The following is a 24,550-nucleotide window of genomic DNA, read 5'->3' as shown; positions in this document are numbered from 1 at the left end:
CATGCCAAGAGTGTCACTTCCTGATAGCCAGTCGCAGAGGGATGTACTATTGTTTTATGAACGGAATGCGGTTACAAAACAATCACAGTTTACCACCTACCTAAAGTAGGTGGTAAGCCAGTCACAAAAGGGGAGGGATCCCCAGGTCTTTGTGACTGGCAGTGTAAACATTTTTTACGAGCAGGAAGTGGTCCCACAGATCACTGCCTTCTCTTAAAAATGAAAGAGAAACTTTTTTGTTTCTTTTTGAAACACATCTTGTTTTCCTTTAAGGAAAACGAGCTGCATTAAAAAAAAGATGCTTTTTTAAAAACACAAACAGAGACACCACCAGTAGGCCACGATCCCAGTGTTAAAGCCCATTCCAAATGGGTTGCAAATTGCGACCTGAATCGTGAATATTGACGAGGTAGGTCCATAGCAACCACATTGGGAATCGCTAATGTGTCTGAGACACATTAGTACATTTCATTCTGCAAGTCTCCATTTGCGAGTCACACAAGCATAGCAATTACAGACACAAAATAAAATGGTTGCACATGAAGCCCAAAGTCTGAGATTTAAGAGCTTGTTGGAAATGGTCTTTGCATGATGCAGAGAGGAAGAAATGGGAAATGAAGAGGTTGTATTATGATTTGGGTGGTAGTAGTTCTGTGAGAATGCCCAGCCAAATAGGCTTGTGAATGATGGCAATCCCCTTTCACCCCATTCAGTGTATGGCCATTATGTTCAGTGATATAGTCTGCTGTGTCAAAAACATGATTGTGTTGGAAGTGGGCCATATTTACGTGATAACAAAATGCATCATAGTTGTTTTGTGCAATCATGCACCTGTTTCAAGACAATGTATTCAGCATGAGGTGGCGAGTTGGTGGGTTTGTTTTGTAGGTGGTGTGTGTGTGCTAATGAGCAGAATGCAATTTAGGTATAGGTGTTTGCTCAGTGGTAATCTGTGACACAGTGCACTCACTGTAGTGTGTGTATTTTGTGTGTGGTGTTTGTGCATGTGTAGCATAGTGTATAGGTGTCTCATTAGAGGCTCAGTGTTCTAGGTCTAGGCACTTTCTTTCCTGAACAGGCCGAAAGGGGTGACAACGTTGTCAGTGTTCACCTGGTAGACTGCACCTTAAAATTGTGACAATTAAGTACCTGGCTCTGATTGGCTAGACAATGTGGGACTCGATGGACCTTTCTGTGCTGTGTAGTGTGGGGTATTACTTTGTGGACCTCTGTCTATGGGAGCACAAGTTTTGCTAATGTGTAAAAGATGAGCTTGGCACTGATTGGCAGGGGCCAGAAGGAGGTGAGGGGAATGTCTGTGTGGTTCTGGCTGTGAAGTTCCTCAGTGGCCTGCTAGCCTTGGGATTGCTGATTGGCCTGGTTGAAAGTAGTAGTTATGTTGAAAAATGTGGTGGGTTTTGTTAGGCTGGGGCATTGTAGGTGTGAGTCAAAATAATATCCACAATTTTCTGAAAACATTTAATGATTGTCACTATACCATGCACACTGGGGCACTGCTGTCCAGTGCCAACTGCACATGCTCTGACCAATAAAAGGCCTAATCCCTGGTTGGTTTATTTAACCCTTCTGTAAGGCCATTGTTTATGGTGTGGAAATACACTTCTTGTGATATCCACTTCTGTGACAAAGGAAAACATGGCTTCAAGTGAATCATTGTCACCCGATTGCTGCAGTGTGATACCTGCAGTGTCACCTGTTAACACAACCCATATTAAGAGTTTAAGGAGTCCAATTTTAAATATTAGGAAGTCAGTTCTATGTAAATATTTTAGCCCACAAGCTAGGGTGCATAGTATTTAAAAGGGGGACATACAGAAAAGTAATGTTATCATGTCCCCACAGCAACAAAAAAAACTAAAAGCTATATTCACTGTGGCAGTGGTAGCTACCATGTGTATTGAAAATGAAGATTGCTATATCGAGAATGGGACAAGCTAATAAAATAATGAAATAACTATCTATAATAGGTATTAAAAGTCCAATTCAATGGTAAAGTTGGATTTTAATAAATATTTTTAGAAATGAACGTTTTAAAAGTTACCCTTAGCCTGCATGAACTGGTAGAAGGCTATTTAGCAAAATCCTCTGCCAGTTTCCAGTCTATGCTGAAGCACAGGAATTGATGTGAAATGCCCTCCAAGAGCAAACAATAGGTTCACCTGAATATGCAGGGATGACCCTTCTGAACTCCACTGAATGTTCTGTGTTGGGCATTGAGGGCATCCTGTTGATACCCCAATGTAAAATCCTGATTGATATACATTTTATACCGCATGTAATACTTGTGGCACATTTGAAAGGGAGTGAACAGGATGCCAAGACAGTTCTTGTGTATCCCATTTCTAGTTGCTTAAGGCCCCTGCGTTTGCCCTACCAGTCTTCCATCAGAGGCTTGTTTTCAGTAATGCAAAGGTCAGCAATTTACCCTAAAAGGCCCATGTGCGTTCAGGAGACATACTACTCAACTATAGAATGGATTGGAGAGTCAGAGTAGTGAGTTGCTTCGGCAAAATATCACATTTATTTTAAAAAGTTAAATGGCAGAAAGTTAGTTGGGAAAGATAGGTTTGCATAGTGGTAGTTGTAATATATGTCAGGTCAAGCGTCACAATTGAGAGCAACAAAAGGACCTGTAATAAAAGGGCCTGGTTGTGTTATACTCACATGAACGTATGTTTGTAGAAAGAGGGTATATTTTTAGATTTAAATGTACCTTGTTCTTTGCTTTACTCATCTTCTATAGGCTTTCAGAAAACTGGCTTTTGGGCAGTTTCCTCACAGCCAAATACTGTATTAAGCTGTAAATGAGATTGAAATTTAGAAAAAGATATAAAGTAACAAATGTGCTTCCTCTGCCATTTTGCAGTGAAGAACATTTGATTCCTTTAGAGGAATGTAGCACCTTTTGTGTAGTGTCCTCCTAAAAAACTGCTTAGAGTTGCTTTGCCATAGAGCTGGCACTGAAAGTGATCAAGGGAATGCACGAGGAAAGAGATAATCAATGCATTTAAAAAGTCCAAACTTCACCAAATGACTATGAAATACAAATCAAGTTCTTTGGGGGTAAAATGTCATACCTTTTGGAGGAGAATCAGCCAGAAGTGTGTTGACAAAGATCAGCAATAGACCTGAAAAGATACATAGTGTGTTAATGAGCAGACTGGGTTGTGGCAGCATCAGTGCCATATCACCCTTTTTCTAGGTACACTTGTACTCACCTAACATCAGGAGCTGAAGGTATGAGCTGGGTTGCTTCATGTTGTCCTCTCCTTGTTTCTGGAACCAATCAGTATCAGAGCACAATGATTAAGTAAGTATTTAAAGACAGCTATAAAGCCATAAATGTATAGATGCATACGCAATAATACCCTGTGCATAGAGAGATGTGACATACAGCTTAAACTCACAGCTGGGCAAATGGGAAGGCATTGGGACAGTGTTTAGGTCAAGGATAAAACACTGTGAATGATGAGGTGACCATAGGAAAGTTACAGCAGACAGAAGGAAATATGAAATTACTGCACATGCACATACCTGGACACAAAAACATTCATAAACAAACACACTGAACATCAAAAAGAATATTGTGAAGATAAGTATATGTAGGTAAATAGGTAAGTATAGGGTTACTGTATATCACTTCGCAAAATTTAGTGCCAATATATATATGTAATACAAAGGTCAAAGTGACGTTATACTTAGCTCAGATTTTACTCATACAAAGTCGGTGAAATTCAGCACTTATAGTCACCTGACCTAACTATAACTTACACCCCCGCAATGCACTGCTTATGACTTCACACATAGCATCACTCATGACATGGTCAGTGAACTCCATGATGACACCTGAATTGACATGCCTGATGACTTCAAAGTGAGCGAGTGCTTGAGAGTTCGAGGGGAGTGAGTGTGTAAGTCTCCGTGTGGGTCTAGGAGTTGGTGCCCAAGTGTCTAAGTGGGTCTGTGAATGGATGTATGAGTGTCTCAGTGGATCTGTCAGTGGGTGTGTGAGTCTCAGAATATGTTTGTGAGTCAGTGTGTGAGTGTTTCAGTGAGCCTGTGAATTTGTACATGACTCTCTCAGTAGGTATGTGAGTGTAGGCATGAGTGAGTTTATGAATGGTGTGTGAGTGTCTGAGTAGGTCTATGAATGGTGCATGATTCACTCAGTGGGTCTGATGTCTGTGACTGGATATGTGAGAGTCTGAGTGGGTCTGTGAGTGGGTGTATGAGTCTCTGAGTGGGTTACCAGCTTAGCTGTGAAGTGTAGGCTTTTTAAATGGATGTATGACGTTACAACGCATACTTTTACTCCGCATACCATTACAACGCGGTATTCACAACGCATACCATTACAACGCATAGCGCTTTGGGGTGCTGGATAGTGGTAAGTATAATTTACTATTCTAACTCCAGTCCCCGTGGACCCTAGGGAAGGTGTTGGATAGTAAATTAAACTTACCTCTTATCCTAGAGCGCCCCCCAGCGCAATGCGTTGTAATGGTATGCGTTGTAATGCCTGCGTTGTAGTGGTAGTGCGTTGTAAAAAATGCGTTGTAACAGGTGCATACCTTTTTAAATGAGCATAATACAGGCCCCTGCACCCAAGGGGCTGTAGAGGCCCGTGTTACGCTCCTCGCTACCCTCTGCTGCTCCAACCAGGATTCAATGTGCTATGGGACTGTGGGGAAGCCAAATTCAGCAAACTCAGTAATGTAACATCGAATTTGTCCACTGGAAAGTGGTGAACTTTGTTTTAATCTCAAGCTCGGCTACAGCAAACCCTTCTGGGTAAAGTGTATAGTGTAGGACCACAATCACTTTGGAGGCCCACTGAAGGGCATGATTGGTATTTCACCGGGTGAGCAGATGTCTGCAATTAGCTTGCTGGACTGCCAGGCATTTGTCATGTGAGCAAGAGCTGAGGAAGTCTGAAACACGTTAGGCCTCATGAAAAATAATTCTATATACGTTGCTGGCTTCGCTGTAGTCTGCAATAAAGACATTCAGAACTGAATCTCAGTGCGCCAATGTCAGAGGACAACCGACTCTCAAGAGTTGAAACCTTGATTGGAATGGGTCATACATGATTCCCCTCCCTTATGTCTTCAAGGTATATAGGTGTGGAGTTACAAATGGTCAATCTACGCATAGCAAAACATGCTTACTTTCACAAAATTCTAGTTGAGATACTTGGGGCACAACATTTTTGCATATCAATCGGTCTTAAATAAATCCCGAGTCAGTTGCCTCTGTGTCTGTTAAAATCGCCTTGCGGAAAACTGCAGCTTTTTTAAAATAACGGGTCTATCTCCATCTAAAAGTCGAGTTTTCTCCCCTGTATACATTTCCAAATACTGCAGCGTTTTAAATGATGGCAGAACAGGTGCTTACATTTTCTTAAGTAATGACGGCAAAGTCCACAATTAATATTTCACATGATTTGTCATCCCTTATTTCTTGCTCGAAGTATTCTTGACCATAAAATGTATCATTAGGCTGTTTGGATGTCTCTTTTATGTATGTGTCATTTCTATACCTTGTACCTAGCCAAAAGGCAGCAGAACGCTATGGTTTCCATATTAGAGTAGCCATAGAAATGGTAGCTCCGCACTAATTTGTAAAACGTTGAAATATCCTTAACTTTCTTTTTCAAAGAAATTAGTCTAATTTGACAGACAGAGAAGAATAAAGGAACAAAGTAGCAGCATATTCATTAACACAAGGAATCATGATATTTAGATTGTTATCCATAACACTATTTGATTCATTCATTTATTGATCCTTTAAATGACACATTATTAATTATAAAAAACTTCTCCTAGAAACATACCTCTCTCTCCTTTTATTGTGGATAGACTGTTCTGCACCTCGGCTTCTGTCTGATTCTAAAAGGCCACCTGCTTGCTTTTATATCCCATAGCATCGGTCACGCTCTTGGCATGCAAATAATATTGTTGGCGAAACAAACATTTGCAACACTATTACCTAATAGAGTAACAGAAACTTCCCAAATGTAATTAAAGCATGAATCACAGGTGTCCTTGCCCAAAGCCTATTGCACGTAGGTTTATTCTGAAGTGTAAGTGATGCTTTATGCCAAGTGACGGTTAGTGACCCACAAAAATGATGGGGGGAGATAAATAGAATACGTTTAAAAACATACATACAAATAAACACACATTTAACCCTTGTGCTGTCAGGCCTCCCCCAGTGACACCCTTTTTTTGGATTAGTTCGAGCCTAGGCCCCCATAAAATTCTGTTCACATAAGGTGTCCACACTTAGGGGCCGATTATGATCGCGGACGGACTTGCGTCCATCCGCGATCACTGAGGAGGAGGGGACGTCCGCATGGGCTGCGGAGTCCCCTCCTGTGCGATTAGGATGTGACCGCCACTCTGGCGGTCACATCTTCTATTTTTAACATTGCTGCGGGTGCGGCTTCAAGCTGCACCCGCGGCAATGTTAAAAATGCAGTCATTGCATTTGCATGCAGAAAGAGGCAGGCACCTCGCGGTACCTGCCGCTTTCTGCATACAAATGCAGGGGGGTACCATAGGTACCCCTATGTGCACCCCCCACACCCCCCTTCACCTAGGGGGCCCGCAACGGGCCCCCGCAGTGAAGTCACACATGCTTTTCCACAGCGGAAAAGCCGCCGCGGAAAAGCATGTTTTACATCCCATCCTAATCTGCCTGACGGTGTCTGAGAGACACCGTCACCAGATTAGAGCTTTTCCGCTGCGGTTGTAAGCCAGCCGCGGCGGAAAAGCTGCGGACGGAAACCAGGACCCACCAGCCATCCTAATGTGGCGGTGGGTCTTTGGTCAGTCAGCTGCCTTTTTTCCGCATCCTCTGGGCCGGGGGTGGCTTCCACCGGCCCCGAGGATGCGGAAAAACCGCAATCCTAATGAGCCACTAAATTTGTGTCCTTTTCTTCCAACATCTTGAGGATTCTAAAGGTACCGATGTTTGTGGATTCCCCTGGAGGGTACTGAGAAATTATGCAAAACACAGCTAAATGTGTTTTTGGGGGAGAAATGTGTTAAAAGTGCTGCAGAAGAAAGTGTCAGGATTCTTCCCTACAAATGGTATTAAAGAAGGGTTTATGCTGCTAAAATCACAATTTTCCCAGCTTTCAGGAACAAGCAGACTTTTGTCAGAAAACCAAAATATTCTATACAGGTTTGTCAGTTTACTGGACATAGCCTATTTTTCCTTTTTGTTGTTCTTTTAACCCCCTTCCAGTAAGTGGTAGAAATGGGTGTGAAAACAATAAAGGATCCTATAAAGCTATACATTTCTGAAAAGTAGACAAAAAATCCGAATTCAACAAGAGGTCATTTGCGTAGATCCTTCAATGTTTTCCCATGAACAATACCAGTTAAAAAAAAGAACATTGACATTTTGTTGAAAAAAACAGACATTTGTGCCTACATTTTCACCTGTAACTAATTCTAACTATGGTAAATTATTGAAAGCTGTATAACGTTACGTCCAAAAGACCCTTTGGGTTGCTGGGTTATATGAGGCTTGTAGGTTCACCAAAAACTGGCTGTACCCAGAGCCAGTAAATGAGTTGCACCTTGCAATGTTTTTTCATTATGTACAAGGTATGCAGTAATTAATTTGATAAAAAATGAAGAGTGAAAAATCAGTATCAAGGATTCCTATGAATTTCTAAAATTGGAACAGGATATGGAGCTTAGAAGCAGTGGTTCTTGGCAGCCTTCTACACTGTATGCCATCACACCTTAATAACACCCCTCTTCAACACTGGGATCCAAGGAAAGGCCCTGGACTGGATCACCTCGGACCTCTCTGACAGAACCCAGAGAGTCCGCCTCCCTCCCTTACGCTCAGAAGCCACCAAAATTATCTGCGGCGTACCCCAAGGATCCTTGCTCAGCCCAATGCTCTTCAATATCTACATGAGCCCCCTCGCCGCCATCCCACGCAAACGCAACATCAACATCATCTCCTACGCCGATGACACCCAGCTGATACTCTCCCTCACCAAAGACCCAGCCACCACCAAAACCAACCAGCAGGGAGGAATGAAAGACATCACAGAATGGATGAAGCTCAGCCGCCTGAAGCTGGGATGACTCCTGGTGGCCCTCAGCACTGACTCCGCACCAACACGCTCGGACCACGCATGCAACCTGGGATTCATCCTGAAATCCACCCTCACAATGACCAAGCAAGTCAATGCCATCCCGTCATCATGCTTCAACACCCTACGCATGCTCTGAAAGATATTCTGGTGGATCCCCACCAAAACCAGAAAGACTGTCACCCAGGCCCTCGTCACTAGCCGACTGGACTACAGAAACGCTATATACGCAGGAACCACCGCCAAACTCCAGAAATGACTACAACGCATACACCAAAGCCACATATCCGGCCACCTGAGAGACCTGCACTGGCTCCCTGTCAACAAGAGGATCACATTCAGGCTCCTTACCCACGCACACAAAGCTCTCCACAACATGGGCCCCGAATACCTCAACAACCGCCTCACGTTCTACACTCCCACCCACCAGCTCAGCTCCGCCAGCCTCGACCTCACCATCGTCTCACGGATCCACAGAGCCACAGCCCGAGGAAGATCATTCTCCTACCTGGCCGCCAAGACATGGAACTCCCTCCCCGCACACCTACGACTGATCCAGGGCCATCTCACCTTCAGACCATCTCACCTAAAGACCTGGCTATTCAAGCAGTAGCAGCACCCTCCCTCCCTTCAGCACCTGGAGACCCTCACGGGTGAGTAGCGCGCTTTATAAATGTTTTGATTGATTGATTGATTGGTTGTGAACTAGAGGATATTTTTCAAAAATTACTTCTTTTGTATACACTGTATTACATTTGGAAGCTAGAAAGACATTGAAATACAGATAGTAATAACATTTGTTGTACAATTCTGTGTTTCCCTAAGTCTCCTGATACAAATGGCACGTCACTTGTGTGGGTAGGCCCAGCGTCCGCAAAAGAAAACTGCCCAAAATGCATCGTTGGTACATCACCTTTTTTCATTGAAAATTGACCTTTTTGTTACAATGTGAATAACTGTGGATTTTGGGCCCTAACTCAGCTGGAACTAGGAGAAACCTAGGCAACCAGTAAATTCTTTTAAACTAGACACCCAGGGGAATCCAGGATGGGGTGACTTATGTGGCTCTCATCAGGTTCTGTTACTCTGAATCCATTGCAAACCTATTCCTCAAATTTCTGTGATGGAACTTTCCAGCCAGCACTCCCGCAATTCTCCTGATAAAAATTGTACCTCACATGTGTGGGTTGACTTCGTGTCTGCAACAGGAAATGGCCCAACATGCAACATGGACACATCATATGTTTCCAGTGAAACCTGCCCCTTTTTTCACAATGTGCCTCACTGTGGATTTTGGGCCCTAGCTCACCCGGCACTTAAGGAAACCTAGAAAACCTGTACATTATTTAAAACTAGACAACCAGGCAATCAGGATAGGGTGACTTGTGTGGCTCTCCCTAGTTTCTTTTACACAGCATCCTGTGCAAACCTCAAACTTTGTAAAAACAAAACACATTTTCCTCACATTTCTGTGAAGGAAAGTTCTAGAATCTGTAGGGAGCCACAAGCTTCCACCCAGTCAGCATTCACCCAAGTCTTCTGATAACAATGGTATCTCACTTGTGGCAAGGGGCGACCAATCGGTCCCCCCAACGTATGGCAGAGTACCACGATCCCCCCGGGAAGCCATCTTGGGCGGGAGGCGAGTCTCGGCTGGTATGCCCGAAGCGGCGTAGCCGGGGCGCGCCTTTTCCCGCCCTAGAGTGGGTTGGCCTAGACACTGACGCGGCTGGCCACGCCCTTGGGGCAGGCAGGGGCGGGTTTACGCCCGCCCTGAAGACGGATAAAAGGAGGAACAAGACCGGAAAGCATCCTCTTGTTCCTGTGCTCTGAAGCTGCACCTCCTCGCTGCACGTGAGCTCGAGACGGAACGAAGAGCCATTTTTGAGCGTTGTAATCTTTCTCGTTTGTTTTACAGATACTCTGTCGGAGAATGCCGAAGAAGGCGGGAAAGCGTATGACTACCGAACAGATGCTGCGGGTTCTCATGAAAGAGATGACCGACCTAAAGAGGCGGATGGATAAAAACGAGGAAGGGGGCCCGAAACGTCCTTTGGAGGGAACGGCCCCGGGAGGAAAAGGCAAGAGGCCCAGGAGAGGAGCAGCTGGGGGAGATACCCCGGGTCCCAGTGCCCCGCTCGAAGCATCCACTCCTGTGCCGGAGGAAGGGAATCCGATTCCCGTGGTGGTCACCCCCGTGTCCGGGGAAGACATGCCGCCCGAGCTGGCAGCACAAGTAGCAGCGTGGTTGGGTAAAAGTAGCAAGGGCGCCACGGCTGTCGACGCGCAGGTGTTAATGAAGCAACTGCGGGAAACTCGTGAAGCAGCGAAGGTATCCACGCCGGCTGCGGCCGTAGAGAAGCCACAGGGGACGGTTTTAGTCGCAGAGACAGCGTCCAGTTCAGGTAAGCGGCCATTGCCGATTGCGAGGGAAGAGTCGGCTCCCTCTCGAAGGGAGAGGTTGGGTCAGCATGTTCCTTTAGCTATTAAAGAAAAGATATGGGCAGGGGAATATGTAAACATCTTCTCGTTGCTTACTGATCATTATGAGATGGAGCATGTTAAAGGTCAGAAGGATCTCATGCATCCAAGTGTTTGGCGCGCAAAGATGGCCGCCTTTAAGGTTAATGAAAACGTTGGCAATTGGGGCAAGGCATGGGGAATTTTCACGTCGATCTTGGGAGAACGGAGGCCCGAATTGCTACCCGAGTTGCCGAGTTATCAGTCAAGGATCATGGGGTACTCGGTATCACACGAGGGTAATCATTGGTTTTGCTATGATAATCTTTTCAGAAAAGCAAAAGAACATGATAAAAACTTAACTTGGGATTGTTATGATTCTGTGTCCTGGTCCAAAATGAAGGAGACTGGTATGTTGAAAGTGCCATTAGTAGGGAGTAATGTGGGCGAATCCTCCCGTCAGTATGCGGGGACGCCTTTTCGATCAGGTACGGGTACCGACAATCACTCGAGGCCTACCGGTAATACGGGTAAAAAGGGGGTTTGTTGGAATTTTAACAGGAGTAAATGTACTAGGCCCCAGGGATCGTGCAAATTTAAACACGAATGTAGTGGGTGTGGGCAATCATCCCATCCTGAGTCCACGTGCAGAGCCAAAACGGGTGATAACGGGGGTAGAGGAGGTGCCAAACAGGTCTAACATAGTCCGAGGGGCGCCTTTACCTACCCCGATTGATACCTTGGCAATGATTCCCTGGCTCAGTGAATACCCGGATCGTGCTTCCGCTGGGGTGTTGCGGAATGGGTTTTCATATGGTTTCCGCATCCCAGTGGGGGACTTTCAGGGTGTGGAAAAATGTAAAAATCAGATATCGGTCTTGCAGCATACGACCGTGGTACAGGAAAAGATCAGGAAGGAGGTTACTCGAGGTCGAGTCGCCGGTCCGTTTAGTGTACCCCCGGTGGCTAACTTTGTCTGTTCGCCTTTAGGAGTGGTCCCCAAGAAGGACCCGGGTGAGTTTCGGCTGATACATAATTTGTCAGCCCCACGTGGTCTTTCCGTAAACGAAGCGATAGACCCGGAAATGTGTTCGGTACGGTACGCATCTTTCGATGAGGCCGTGGCCATTTTGAATCGCCTGGGGCCCGGGACGCTGATGGCAAAATCTGATATCGAGTCAGCGTTCCGGTTGCTCCCGGTACATCCAGACGATCAGCGTCTACTGGGTTTCATGTTTCAGGGTCAGTATTATATGGATAGATGTATGCCGATGGGATGCTTAATTTCTTGTGCCTATTTCGAGAAATTCAGTAGTTTTCTACAATGGGTCTTCACAAAGAAGACGGGTTTTCAACATGTGATGCATTATCTCGATGATTTTTTGTTCCTGGGGGCAGCCGGGGATCCGGAATGTGGGCAAGCTTTGGCTGCATTTTGTGTTTTAATGAATCAGTTTGGCGTGCCATTGGCACCAGGTAAGACGGTGGGTCCTTCGACTTGCCTCGAGTTTCTGGGGATCGAGTTAGACTCCGGAGAAGGTTGTTTCCGTTTACCAAGTGATAAAGTGTTAAAGTTCAGGGCATCCCTGCAAATGTGTTTGAGTGAAGCTAAGGTTAAGCTGCATCAGTTACAGCAGTTAGTGGGCCAGTTGAATTTTGCCCTGAGAGTTATACCTATGGCCCGCCCCTTTTCCCGTTCGATCGCTCAAGCCATGGTCGGATTGAAGGAGGGCCATCATCGCACGAGGCTCTCGGCCGAGGTCCGCCAGGACATGCGCATTTGGTTGGCATTTCTGGCAGATTTCAATGGTCGAGTCGTCTGGAATAAACCAGCCGTGTCCTCTGAGGAGCTGGGGCTGTGGACAGATTCTGCAGGGAGTGTAGGTTTTGGTGCCATTTTCGGTGCTCGATGGTCTGCACAAAAATGGCCGGCATGGTGGCATAACAGTGGACTGACAAGTAACATTGCTTTCCTGGAACTTTTCCCCATTTTCGTGGCCGTGAGAACGTGGCCCGAAGGGTTCAGAGATCACTCAGTGGTATTTTGGTCTGACAATATGACCGTGGTTGAGTGTATAAATAGTCAGGCAGCACGATGCAAATGGGTTTTGAGGCTGCTCAAGGAAATCGTATTACTGTGTATGCAACTGAATGTGTTGTTCAAAGCAAGACATGTCCCTGGGGTAATGAACCAGGCGGCTGATGCCCTTTCTCGTTTTCGTATGCAGGCCTTCTGGGGTTTTCTGCCCACAGCGGACCCGGAGCCGGCACCCTTTCCCGAAGCTCTTTGGTCTCTCGGTGCCCCGAACTTCGTAACCTCGTGGGAAAGAGTTTAGCACCCAGGACGAGGAAGGCATATGAAGGGGCGTTCCGGTCCTATTTAGCCTTTTTGGGGACTGCTAGAGAGGAGCTTTGGGGCCAGGAGGAAGGGGTTGTGAACTTTCTGATGTCATTACATCTGGCAGGGAAAACGGTGGCCACGGCCCAGAGGCATCGTGCTGCCATTTCCTTTGTTGCTAGGGCTCATGGGATCCAGGACCCGACAGCGTCTTTCGTTGTGCAAAAAGCGCTACGTGGGTGGCAACGCCTTGAGGGTCGCAGAGTAGATGAGAGGCGCCCGATAGGTTTGGATAGGTTGGCCCAGTTATTATCCAGACTCCCTACAACATGTTCGTCTCAGTTTGAGACAGTGTTATTCCGAGCCGCTTTTACGCTGGCATTTCATGGGGCTATGCGGGTAAGCGAATTAGTGGCAAGGAACAAGCAGGATGTGACGGGAGGACTGTGCGCAGAGCACGTTCAGATCAGAGGGGAGACGATGACTGTCTCGTTTGTGAGGTCCAAAACCGACCAGAGTGGAATGGGTGAATGCATAATTATACGCAGGATTCCCGGGTCGTCCATGTGCCCAGTGAAGTGTTTAGAGGATTATTTAACACAAAGGGTGGCATCATGGGGGGGGACCTTGTTGAGACACGCGGACGCCACCCCACTGACAAGGTTTCAGTTTCAGCGGGTGCTTGCGATGTCGATTACAGCTGCGGGCTTGAACCCGGGTGAATTTGGGACCCATTCCTTTCGGATAGGGGCTGCTACAGAGGCTACAGCCAGGGGTCTGAATGTGGAACAAGTTAAACGTGTGGGGCGTTGGTCCTCCAATTGTTATAAAAGGTATGTGCGTTTGCACATGTTGTGAAGCCGTAATGATGTACTCACGCTTCTTGTTTTTGTTTGGTTTTCAGTTACGCAAGCCTACGAGGCGGGGCGGACTATGCAGTCGACCCAACACCGGGCCAGCGGTCAGACATCACCGGCTGTTAAAAAGGAGGTGTGGGTCGTGGGCCACTCATACGTGAGGCGTGCCGCGGACGTATTGAAGGCAGGTGACATGGTGCACGTGGCTGGGGAATACGGGTACAGGGTGTCCTTCTACGGAAAGGGCGGTCTCTGTATTGACCAGTTCCAATCATTTTTCGAGGGTTTGCTAGGGCAGACGAGGTCACCGCCGTCTGTAGTCATAGTACATCTTGGGGGCAATGATTTGGTCACCACTGGTAGACGACTTCTCCTGGAAGCGATGCTTTCCACTGTAAGTTGGTTAGCGAGGAGAGTTCCAGGGTGCACGATTGCATGGTCCCATATGATCCCACGGAAAGTGTGGCGGGGGGCCTTTTCGGTTTCTGCTTTAAATCACTCGGTGAGAAAAATTAATAACAAAGTAAGTAGGTTGTTCCGTTCCAATGCACTGCATTCTATCGCGCATGGATGTATTAATGATGACAGTATGTACTTGGGGGATGGTGTTCATTTGTCTCGGATGGGGAATGAGTTACTCATAGGAGACTTCATAGCTTGGCTGAAGACGTTAAACATGACCTTTAGGTAGGAGTGTGGTGGGGGGTCCGGATAGCCGGTCAACTATCCGGACCTGTGACGGTAAGGTCATGATCGGTGAGCACTAATTGGAAGATCCCTATGAGTGGGCGTCACCCATTACGGATGGGGCGCTCGGGGGAGGTGGCCATTGGCCCCTCAACGGGGAGGCGGTCCCTTCTAAGGATGGGTCGCCGAAAGGAAAGGGAAGGCGGTCAAGGCCGCTTCATGGGTAGGAGGGGTTACAGCCCCCTCCTGGGGAATTTCCCGGGGCCAGTACGTCTGCGACGGCAGATGTGGTAAGTTGTGTGGGGTTTGGGGGGGGGTCTACGCTACCTTCTAGATACCTCACACGAGTCCTCGTACGACCTTTAAGTGGCGTCGAGTTTTATTGGGGCCCCCGTCAAGTCAAGGGAAATTGGTAGTTGCACTTGAGGTAAGCCTCCGTGCCGCCCCTCACAAGTGAGGGGGATATGTCTGGGTTAGGGATCTTGACACCGGTTACGACCTTGCCGTTGGCCCTTAAACGTTAGGATGTACAATTTCAAAAGTTAAGTAAATGTTTGGTAGGATGTTAGTTCGGCTAGGAGAACCTTTGTACTAGAGGATATGTTAAGGTTAGCCAAACATCGCAATGTGGTAATGAAATTGTACATAATATGAAACTGTTTATTTTAATGTTTTAATTTTGTTTCATATTTTAATAAATACGGCCCGGGAGGGTCACTCCCTCCCGTCTCCAAAAACTTCAGAACTGTTTCCGGTTTCCCATCCTTGGGGATTGTGTTGAGAGGGGGTGGCGGGTATCTCAGCCATATGTGGGTAGGCCTAGTGGTTGCGACAGGAAATGGCCCAAAACACATAGTGGACACATCAAATTTTTTAGTAAACACTGACCCATTTTTGCAATGGGCCTAGCTGTGGATTTTGGGCCCAAGTTTGGCTGGCACCTAGGGAAGCCTAGCAAACCTGTACATTTTTGAAAACGAGATACCTTAGGAAATCTAGGATGGGGTTACTTGTATGGCTCTCAAGAGGTTCTGTTACGCAGAATCTCTTGCAAACCTCAAACCTTTTAAATAAAATACATTTTCCTCACATTTCTGTTATGGAAAGGTCTTGAATCTGCAGGGAATCACAAATTTCCACCCAACCACCATTCCCCCAAAACCGCCTATGAAAATTGTACCTCACTTACGTGGGTAGGCCTAGTGCCCGCAAAAGGAAACGGACCAAAACGATGTGTGGATACATCACATTTTCCAGTGAAAAAGGACCCTTCAATTGCACTCTGCCTAGCTGTGGAATTCGGGCCCTAGCTCCCCCGGAACTTAGGAAAACTTAGCAAAACTGTAAATTTTTTAAAACTAGACACCCAGGGAAATCTAGGATGGGGTGACTGTGTGGCGTGCACGAGGTTCTGTTACCCAGAATCGTTTGCGAACCTCAAACTTTGTAAAAAAAAACAACACATTTCCTCACATTTCTGTGATGGAAAGTTCTGTCATTTTTGGGTAGCCATAAACTTGCACCCACCCGGAATTTCCCCAAGTCTGCCAATAAAAATGGTACTTCACTTGTGTGTGTAGGCCTAGTGCCTGTGCCAGGAAATGGCCCAAAACGTAATGTTGACCCATCACATTTTTCCAGTGAAAACAGATTCTTTTTTTGTAATGTGCCTAGCTGTGGATTTTGGGCCTAGGCTCAGCCGGCACCTAGGGGGGACAGTGTGGGGTGAGAACCCCCTTCTGCCTCCTGAGGGCACAGAAGACTGTCCTTTTTGTGTTGAGGGTGAGGGCATTGACATGCCCATTGTGGGCAATCCCCAGCCCTCTTTCATACAATAAAATCTTCCAATGTGGCTAGTAGGCCTTCTGGCTCCTGGGGGGGGGGGACTTGGGGCTATTACACTTCCTCTGCAACCCTGTGTTGAGAAGACTGTCCCCCTTTTTGAGAGGTAAGGGCATTATAATGTCGATTTAGGGTATCCCCCAAATCTAATTTTTAAAAATAAGGAATCCCTGGGGTCTAGTGTCCTTACTGCCCCCATCTGCACTCCAGAGAGGGGGTAGAAAGACTGAATAGACCCAAAATTAAAAGGGGGGAGCAAATTCCCTTGCCCAATGGGCAACTCCCCCCTCCTTGGTGTCTGGTAGGTGGATCCCTGTTTGGGGCTCTCCTTCCTGTGGTGATCCCCAACCAGGTGTCCACAGGGGAAGTATACCATTGAAAAGTGGAGATTCCCCTCTTTCCAATAATACCTCTCCCATTCACCTATATGCTTGAGGGGCTGAGATAGTCCCAGGAGCACATAGGCAGTGAAATGAGCCAACAGGCTCATTTCACTTTTACTTTCAGTGTAATGATATAGGCAGCCCGATCATCATTACTCTGAAAAACAAAAATGCTTTAGCGAGCTGGGGAAGCTCTTCCCCAGGTCCGGAGGCACAAAGAAACAATAAGAAGTCCCTCTGCTGTTTACAGCAGAGGGATTTCGTACTACTGTGCTGAGGACGTAATGGTTACATCCTTGGCACAGCAGTACCACAGCCGAGGATATAACCATTACGTCCTCGGTATAGAAGAGGTTAAATATGGGAATTAAAAAAAAAAATTTACCTGAGCTGCAGCACATCCTCAGTGTTCTCCAGTCCCCAGCTTCAGACTCCTCTGAGTGTGAGGTCTCACCGCTGCCACAGGTCCTGATCCAATTCAGACACTGCTATCATCACCTACTGTAAAGGGAGGTCACTACGAGATACCTTATGAATAAGGGTGGGCGTAGTTCGCGAAGTAGCGCTACGCGAAGCTACGCAAAGTGCACTTCGCACTACGCGAACTTCACGTAGCACTACGCGAGCTGCGTAGTAGCATGTTCGCACTGTGCAAGAAGTGTTTTCAATGATTGCACAGTGCGGACAAGCATCCGGCACTGTGCAATAATTGAAAGCGGCATCTTGCACAGTGCGAGCTGTAGTTTTCTGCTGCTCGAGGAGAATATTACTCGAGCTGCAGCTTTCTCAATGCGAACTGGTAGTTTCTCATTGAGAGCGCTAGAGAGAATGCGCAACCACTCACAATGAGAAACCTTACCTCCCCGCGTTGAGAATCTCGCCGGGATGTCATTTTGCTTGCTCGCGGTCGCGAACATGACGTTCAGGACCGCGAACAAGCAAAAAATGAGCTCTGCACTACGCTACGCTGCACTACACGTGTTCGCACTGCGCTACGTGCAGCTCGCGTAGTGCGAAGTTGCGCAAACTTCGCAAACTCAGCGAGCGTAGCGTAGGGCTTCGCCCAGGCCTACTTATGAAGGAGCCATGTTACTACTCCACGTGATACATGGCTCCCACCTAAACCACACAGCCTTTTTACCTGTTGGTCCTGTAATATTTGCCCTTTTGGTCTCAATTAAACCACTGACTTTACCTACAATACATCCCAAAAATATAGGATTAACAACTACATCAATTGCAACACTTCACATATGATATATGTGTTGGGCTGCAAATGTGATTTTATTCAGTACAGTGCATCCTCTGAAGGCCCATATTCAGGAACACCATAGAGCCATACTTAACAAGGATAGCCGGTACCCGGTCAGTGTACATTACAATGACACAATTTCCAGACGACTTATCTTTCTGGTTTCACGGAATCGACCACGTACCACAAGACAGCAGGGGTCCTGATCGAGAGTTAGCAGTTAGACATAGGGAAGCTAAATGGTTATGTTATTTGAAAGCAACCCAGATGGGCTATAATACTGATAGGGAGCTTCATTATATCCTGGGCTAGGTGGCTGACCCTGTACATTTGGTTCTTGTTATTTAACCCCTTTCATGCAGCTGCGATTCTGCACCTGTGCAGCAAAATCGCAAGTGGGTGGGTTCATGACAGCCCCCAGCCGTCATCAGCACACGAGCACCGCGGTGCATGACGGACGGGGGCCGTCATCATCATGCAAGGGGTTAATGCTATCTAAAAGTGAATTGTGTGTAAATCTGATAGGACATATACGCTGCATGTTAGACTTAAATTTAACGTACTTTTAAGTATTTCTTCATGTCCTGTTGTCCCCATCTGGTATTTTTGTTACAAATCAATATCTGTAAAATACAAAAATAAATTCGATCTCTGCCTACAATGTATTGATATTATGATGTTTCACTGGTTGGAACCGGTTTATCTCTTTACCCCCTCTCTAATCATTTTCCTTTTTCTTCCTGTATCCTTTTTGTGGTACTTATATTTCCTTAAATAGGGGGTTACAGTAGCATGGATGAAGGTGACGACCGTACGACTGGGATTTAGCTTCGATAGTATTTATTCAAACGTATACTCGCCCCTCTTTTGACAACAAATGGTCAGACATACACTATTGGGTACCCTTTCTTACTCTCAACTTTCGGTGGAAATATACATAATATGGATATATCACGATATTTTTATTGTGACTAAAATAGGTAATGATATTGCGATGTCACTATTCATCACATATATCAATTTCATTTTTCGTAAGACTTTGGCTGTAGTACTTCGCCTGAGTTTAAGTACCTCTTTTTTGTCAACCTTAATTGAAAAAGTCTTAAATAATTGGGTACCCACAGGTTAATTTTAAGATATATGATGGGCACATTTACAAATCTGCCAATAGTTTATGAGCAGCTGGTTCCATTCCAAGATGGCCGCCATATATGTTTTCATTATACACATATCGGGGAAGGCGGGATGGACCTTGATGATGCGTGACGTCCTCACCTACAAACGCAGACAATTGTTTGCCCTTTAAAAATGGAGCATAAGGTCAGGCGCCGTTTGTGCTGGCTTTCGGAGGTACAGGAAGATTTTGCGCCATATCACAGTTACGGGCTAAACCGAGGGGATTCTGGTTGCTCCTCGCGGCATTTCCTCATTTATAATTTGTGCTATTATTAATACAGGTGCTGGGATTTTGTTTCATCCACACTACGGGTGAAATTCCAACGGGATACATGGCGGAACATTTTGAGGGGAAGTGCATCTTGCCCATACGTTCCCAGTCTCTTCTCCGGGAATGGTGCCTGAATGTAGGTATGTTTTAAGGGCGAGTAGCCGTATTATGAGTTATGTGATTTTGTTTGGTTTGCCCTTTTATGAATGCCCTTTATTGCTCAATTCTTTTATTAAGATACGATGATGCGACATTCCCATGACGTCAAGGATTGTGAGGTGCATTCAATGATACTAGGCCAACAGCTTGAGGTATTTGGGCTATACCTATTATGGGGGGTGTTTCTATTTTTTCTTATATTGCTCGTACAATTGAACATGCCCCACGTCTCAGACTGTGGCATTCTTTGGGCTAAACACTATGGTATTTCCAATACTCAAGATTTCCCACTATTATTACGTTATGTGTGGTGGGGATTTTATGACCCCGTAGTTTTTAAAAAAAGCTGCTTTTGACAATATGGGCAGTATATAATTTGAGCTCCAGGTGCTAGTGTCACGCAACTAATATATATATCTTCTACATTGTAGATACAATGTATTTATACTAAGGCGGCATATTATCTACGAATCCAGCTGTTCTTATTTCAATTTGGAACACATATTGAGGTGAGATGGGACCTTGTCTGGGTGTCTAAATGTCTGATTATCTTTTTATCTATTGTTGATACTTATTCCATTTATGGTAGCATAGGATTGTGCCACTCAACTTTTAAATTCTCTCAACAGTTCGAACTAGAATTCGGATCATTATTTGGGGTCTTGAAAATTAGTGGTCATCGCAAGGTACGATTGTTACAAATGTTGTTTTTTTTCACCTGAATATGAACTTGGTGGTATCAGATGTGATTTTAATGTTTGGCATCATTTAGTTATCTGGTACTACTTAATATTAGGGCTTTCTGCTGCCTTGTATGATGATACCATGATTGTAAAAAAAAAATTCCAAGTTAACATTAAAGGGGGAAGAACGGGTGAATTTTTGGCCTTGGTATAAAACGCATGAGTGATTGTGTAACTGTTTTTTGAAACAATGGAGGACTCCCCAGACAGGAAGATAGTAATTATCGACCTATGAAAAGGATTACTCCCTTTGGAATCGTCATTGGTGTTAACTTTGTGACTACTTTGAGGTATATACATATTTCTGGACTCTATCTGATCTGCTCCCACTGATTGTTCTTTTTTTGCTTATCTCATGGGTCACCATACCAATTACTTTTGTATTTCTTATTGTTTTTTGTGAATGATAGTATTGGCGATTTTCTATAATTTGAGAATGTTTGACCTTGGTGATATACATTTGTGGACATTTCCCTGATATTAGAACTTGAATACCTGGAATGATACAACCTTGATGAGGCCGTTTTGTGAGGACTCTTGTTCAACTGACATAGATCACTATATTTGGGTGTTCTTTACGTAAGGTGATATGATATTGGATGATACTTCCTAATTGTCTTTTTACTTAAAATGTTAAATTTAGATTTAATTATATATTATGACTCGGTTCTTTTCTGTCACACACTTTTTCTATTTATTTTTCTCTTTCTCTCCTTTCCTTTCTTCATTTCTCTTGGCTCTACCCTCAACTTGATCCATATGTCTGGGAAGAGCAACTGCATTTTTTAATACATGCTCTTTAGTTAAAATATTTGAATGTGTACTGTTGAATTTCGAAGAGCCAATGTGCTTTTTTGATATCTTTGCTATCCATGTATTTTTTCTTTTTCCCATGGTTTTATAATAATTCTAAAAGTAATTTTTATATTTATGTCTTATGTATATGTGTACAAATGTTTTGCTTTGGGTCTATATATATATATATATATATATATATATATATATATATATATATATATATATAATATATATATATATATATATATATGTCGTGTAAGTTTTAGTATGTACAAATATATAATTTTGTGTATTGTTGTATATTTATGTTTTATATATGTATATTTATATTAGTGTATACTATGACTTTTTGCAGGACTGACGAAGTTCCCGTGGCACTAGGGGAATGAAACGCGTTGGCTGTGCCCTTTTTTTAAGAAAATGAAAGAAAATAAATAAAGAGAAGAAACTTTCAAAATATCCTTCTGCGCAATTGGCTTCATTGGAGAGCACCTTCTATTTTCTATGTACATTTTGTCATCTACACATCCTTTGGTAGTGGATGTTGGGGATCCAACAGATAATTGAAACAAATGGAATTAATGTGCTTGACCTTGGTCTGCTGATGTGTGTTTTTTTGGTACCTCACTGGAGACAAGCTGTCCTGTCTGACGAGGGCTGAAAGCCTGAAACCGGCCCGAGGATGCTTTATTCCAGTCCAGGGAAGACCTGGCATGGCAGTTCGGGCTGGGCGGTTACCATTGGGCGCAGGGTCAAGACTGATTAGCAAATGGCTGGGTCCAAAATGGAATGGCAAGGTAAGCAAAAAATCAATGGATTTAGTCCCAGATCTCTTTACTGGGGTAAATTTATGACATTATTCTGCATTCTATTCATCTGTTCTTTTTGCATTTGTCCCCCCGAGTGGGACAGTTATGCCCGGACGTGGATCCCATGCTCTCCACGGAATGGGAATCAAGCGATCCTGGCTGATGAGGGCTGAAAGCCTGAAACCGATCCTAGAATGCTTGATTCCAGTCCAGGTAGGACTTGCCCTGGCAGTTTGGTCTGGAGTGTTCCCATTGGGAGCAGGGTCAAGACTCATTTGCATATGGCTGGGTCAAAACTGGAAAGGCGTGGTAAGCAAATAAACGATGGACTTAGGCCCAGATCTCTGTACTGGGGTGAATGTATGACATTGTTCTACATTCTTTCCATCAATTGTTCTTTTTCATTTGTCACTTGGAGTGGGACGGGTATGCCCAGATGTGGGTCCCGTGCTCTCTATGTCACTGGAGTCAAGCTATCCTGGCTGATGAGGGCTGAAAGCCCGAAATCAGTCCTAGGATGCTTGAATCTAGTCCAAGGAGGAGCTGGCCTGGCAGTTCGGGTTAGACTTTTCCCACTGGGGGCAGGGTCAAGACTGATTTGCATATGGCTGGCTCCAAACTGGAATAGAATGGTGAGCAAAAAAACGATGGATTGAGGCCCAGATCTCTCTGTACTGGGGTAAATGTATGACATTGTTCTGGATTCTGTCCATCAATTGTTATTTTTGCATTTGTCACCCCGAGTGGGACGGGTATGCCCAGACGTGGGTCCCGTGCTCTCCATGCCACTGGAGTACTTGCTGATGAGGCCTGAAATCCTGAAACTGGTCCCAGAATGCTAGATTCCAGTCCAGGGATGGCCTTCCATGGTAGTTTGGGCTGGACTTTTTCCATTAGGTGCAGGGTCAAGACTGATTTGAATATAGCTGGGTCACAACTGGAATGGGTGGTTTTAGGCCCAAATCTCTGTACTGGGGTGAATGTATAATGTAAACAACAAGGACCCCCTGATCGGAATTATCAGTTCCTATGACAGGGACATAAGCAATGTGTAAATAATAGCACAATTCGAGCAAGCAAGAGGGAAGGCTAATGACATAAAAGATACTAACAAATGTATTCAGATATAAAAACTCTATTCCATTTAATAGGTATTCATGTAAAAAAACACATACATTACATACATCAATGTTACATAAAAAATAACAGGGACCAAAAAAACATAATTTATAAAATTTTCATAAAAATATATATTCACATAATATCTAAAAGAAACAACGAGTGGCAAACAATACTTGGGCTGTAAAAACATATTGGCAAAGTGGTCATTGTGCAGCCTGATGTTCTTCTCTTCGCCCCCAAGGGCCTAGTGCTGCTGCTGCCACTCGAGATGCCCATCAAAGATGAGATGCTGCTGTTGCCTCCAGGGCTGCAGCTACTGGAAACAAACAACTACCCACATCCACCTCCAGGGCTGCAACCGATGAAGACAAGCATCCACCGTCATCAGGCTCCAGGTCAACAATTACTGACCACAAGCACCCTCTTCCTTCAAACTGCCACAATTGCAGAAGGTGAAAAGATGTTTGTATTAGCTTAAAGGCTGCAACCTCAGACAAGCCTACAGACAATATTGCTGTGTACCAAGGCAGGGGCGGCCTTAGGCATGTGCAAGCTGTGCACTTGCACAGGGCCACCAAACTCCAGGGGCCACCACGCCAATTTATATCCTTAATATAATAATCCTCTGAGGTTGGATACACATTTGCGTGGCGGACCCTGGCAGGGATTTGGCAGCCTCTGGCTCTGTTCCACTTCCAAACACCCTGACCCTGCCCCTCTTCACTGGCCTCCTCGCTCTGTCCCACCCGGACCCCCTCTTCTGTGGCCCCCTACCTACGCTCCCTGCCCAGGGCCACCATGAGCCTAGAGCCGCCCCTGACCAAGGTATCTTATGGGGGCTAGACCACAACCCATGGTCTCCTGCCACAGTACAGAAATGTGAGTGTGAAAATGCTGATCTTACAGGTCCACAACAATGACTCACCAGTTTCACTGAGAATGTAATGTGGCACTGAGTCAGAATGAACTCAAATGCTGAAGGGCGTAAACAGAAGAATAGAGAAACTGGTGTTGCTAACAATAAACCTTCCTGGCACAGAATTGGGGAAATTACTACAGATGTGAACCTGAGTCTATTCTTTGCTCGAGTCTTAGTGAGATACATTAGAGAGAGATTGGGGTGGTTGACGCAGGCACTACAGGGACATTTTAATTTAATTTGATCCTGTAGGGTGTATACCACCCTGTAACTTAACTGCATTCGGAATGTGTAGCATTTAGTATTGCTGTGTGTTTAAAGTACTGGACTGAGCAAAACTTTGATGTGAAGTTAGCTGACTGCTGAGATTTGATCTGTTTCCATCACACAACCTCCTTAAGAAGCCTAAGTCTGCTCAGCCTCACAACACTTAAAGTCAAGAGCAAAAATGCGTGTACGTCCCCAAGTTTTCACAGCCATAGTAGGAAAGACTTGAAGATACCAGTGGTGTATGACCTCATCCACCACAGCTGTGGGCCGTTTTCTCTTGTTTGTTCAATTCAAGAACGTGGTCTGACAAAGGAAAGAGTGAAA

General features: G+C 45.1%; 1 protein-coding gene across 1 annotated transcript in view; it reads right to left on the bottom strand.

Moving 5' to 3' along the window:
• LOC147662643 (zonadhesin-like) overlaps positions 1-5,949 on the bottom strand; it is a 28,292-nt gene extending 22,343 nt beyond the window's left edge. The window contains exons 1-3 of the mRNA XM_086951028.1: positions 5,855-5,949; positions 3,240-3,297; positions 3,099-3,149 (exon numbers count right to left, since the gene is read on the bottom strand). Of these exons, the coding sequence (XP_086807154.1) occupies positions 3,099-3,149; positions 3,240-3,279 (91 nt within the window). The 5' untranslated portion in view covers positions 3,280-3,297; positions 5,855-5,949. The remainder of the gene's footprint in view (positions 1-3,098; positions 3,150-3,239; positions 3,298-5,854) is intronic.
• Between the last annotated feature and the right edge of the window lie 18,601 nt (positions 5,950-24,550).

This window comes from Lissotriton vulgaris, unplaced genomic scaffold, assembly GCF_964263255.1.
Source record: "Lissotriton vulgaris unplaced genomic scaffold, aLisVul1.2 SCAFFOLD_1815, whole genome shotgun sequence".
NCBI lineage: Eukaryota > Metazoa > Chordata > Amphibia > Caudata > Salamandridae > Lissotriton > Lissotriton vulgaris.
Note: the sequence above shows the minus strand (reverse complement) of the source record. Positions and strands in the feature narration are given on the sequence as shown.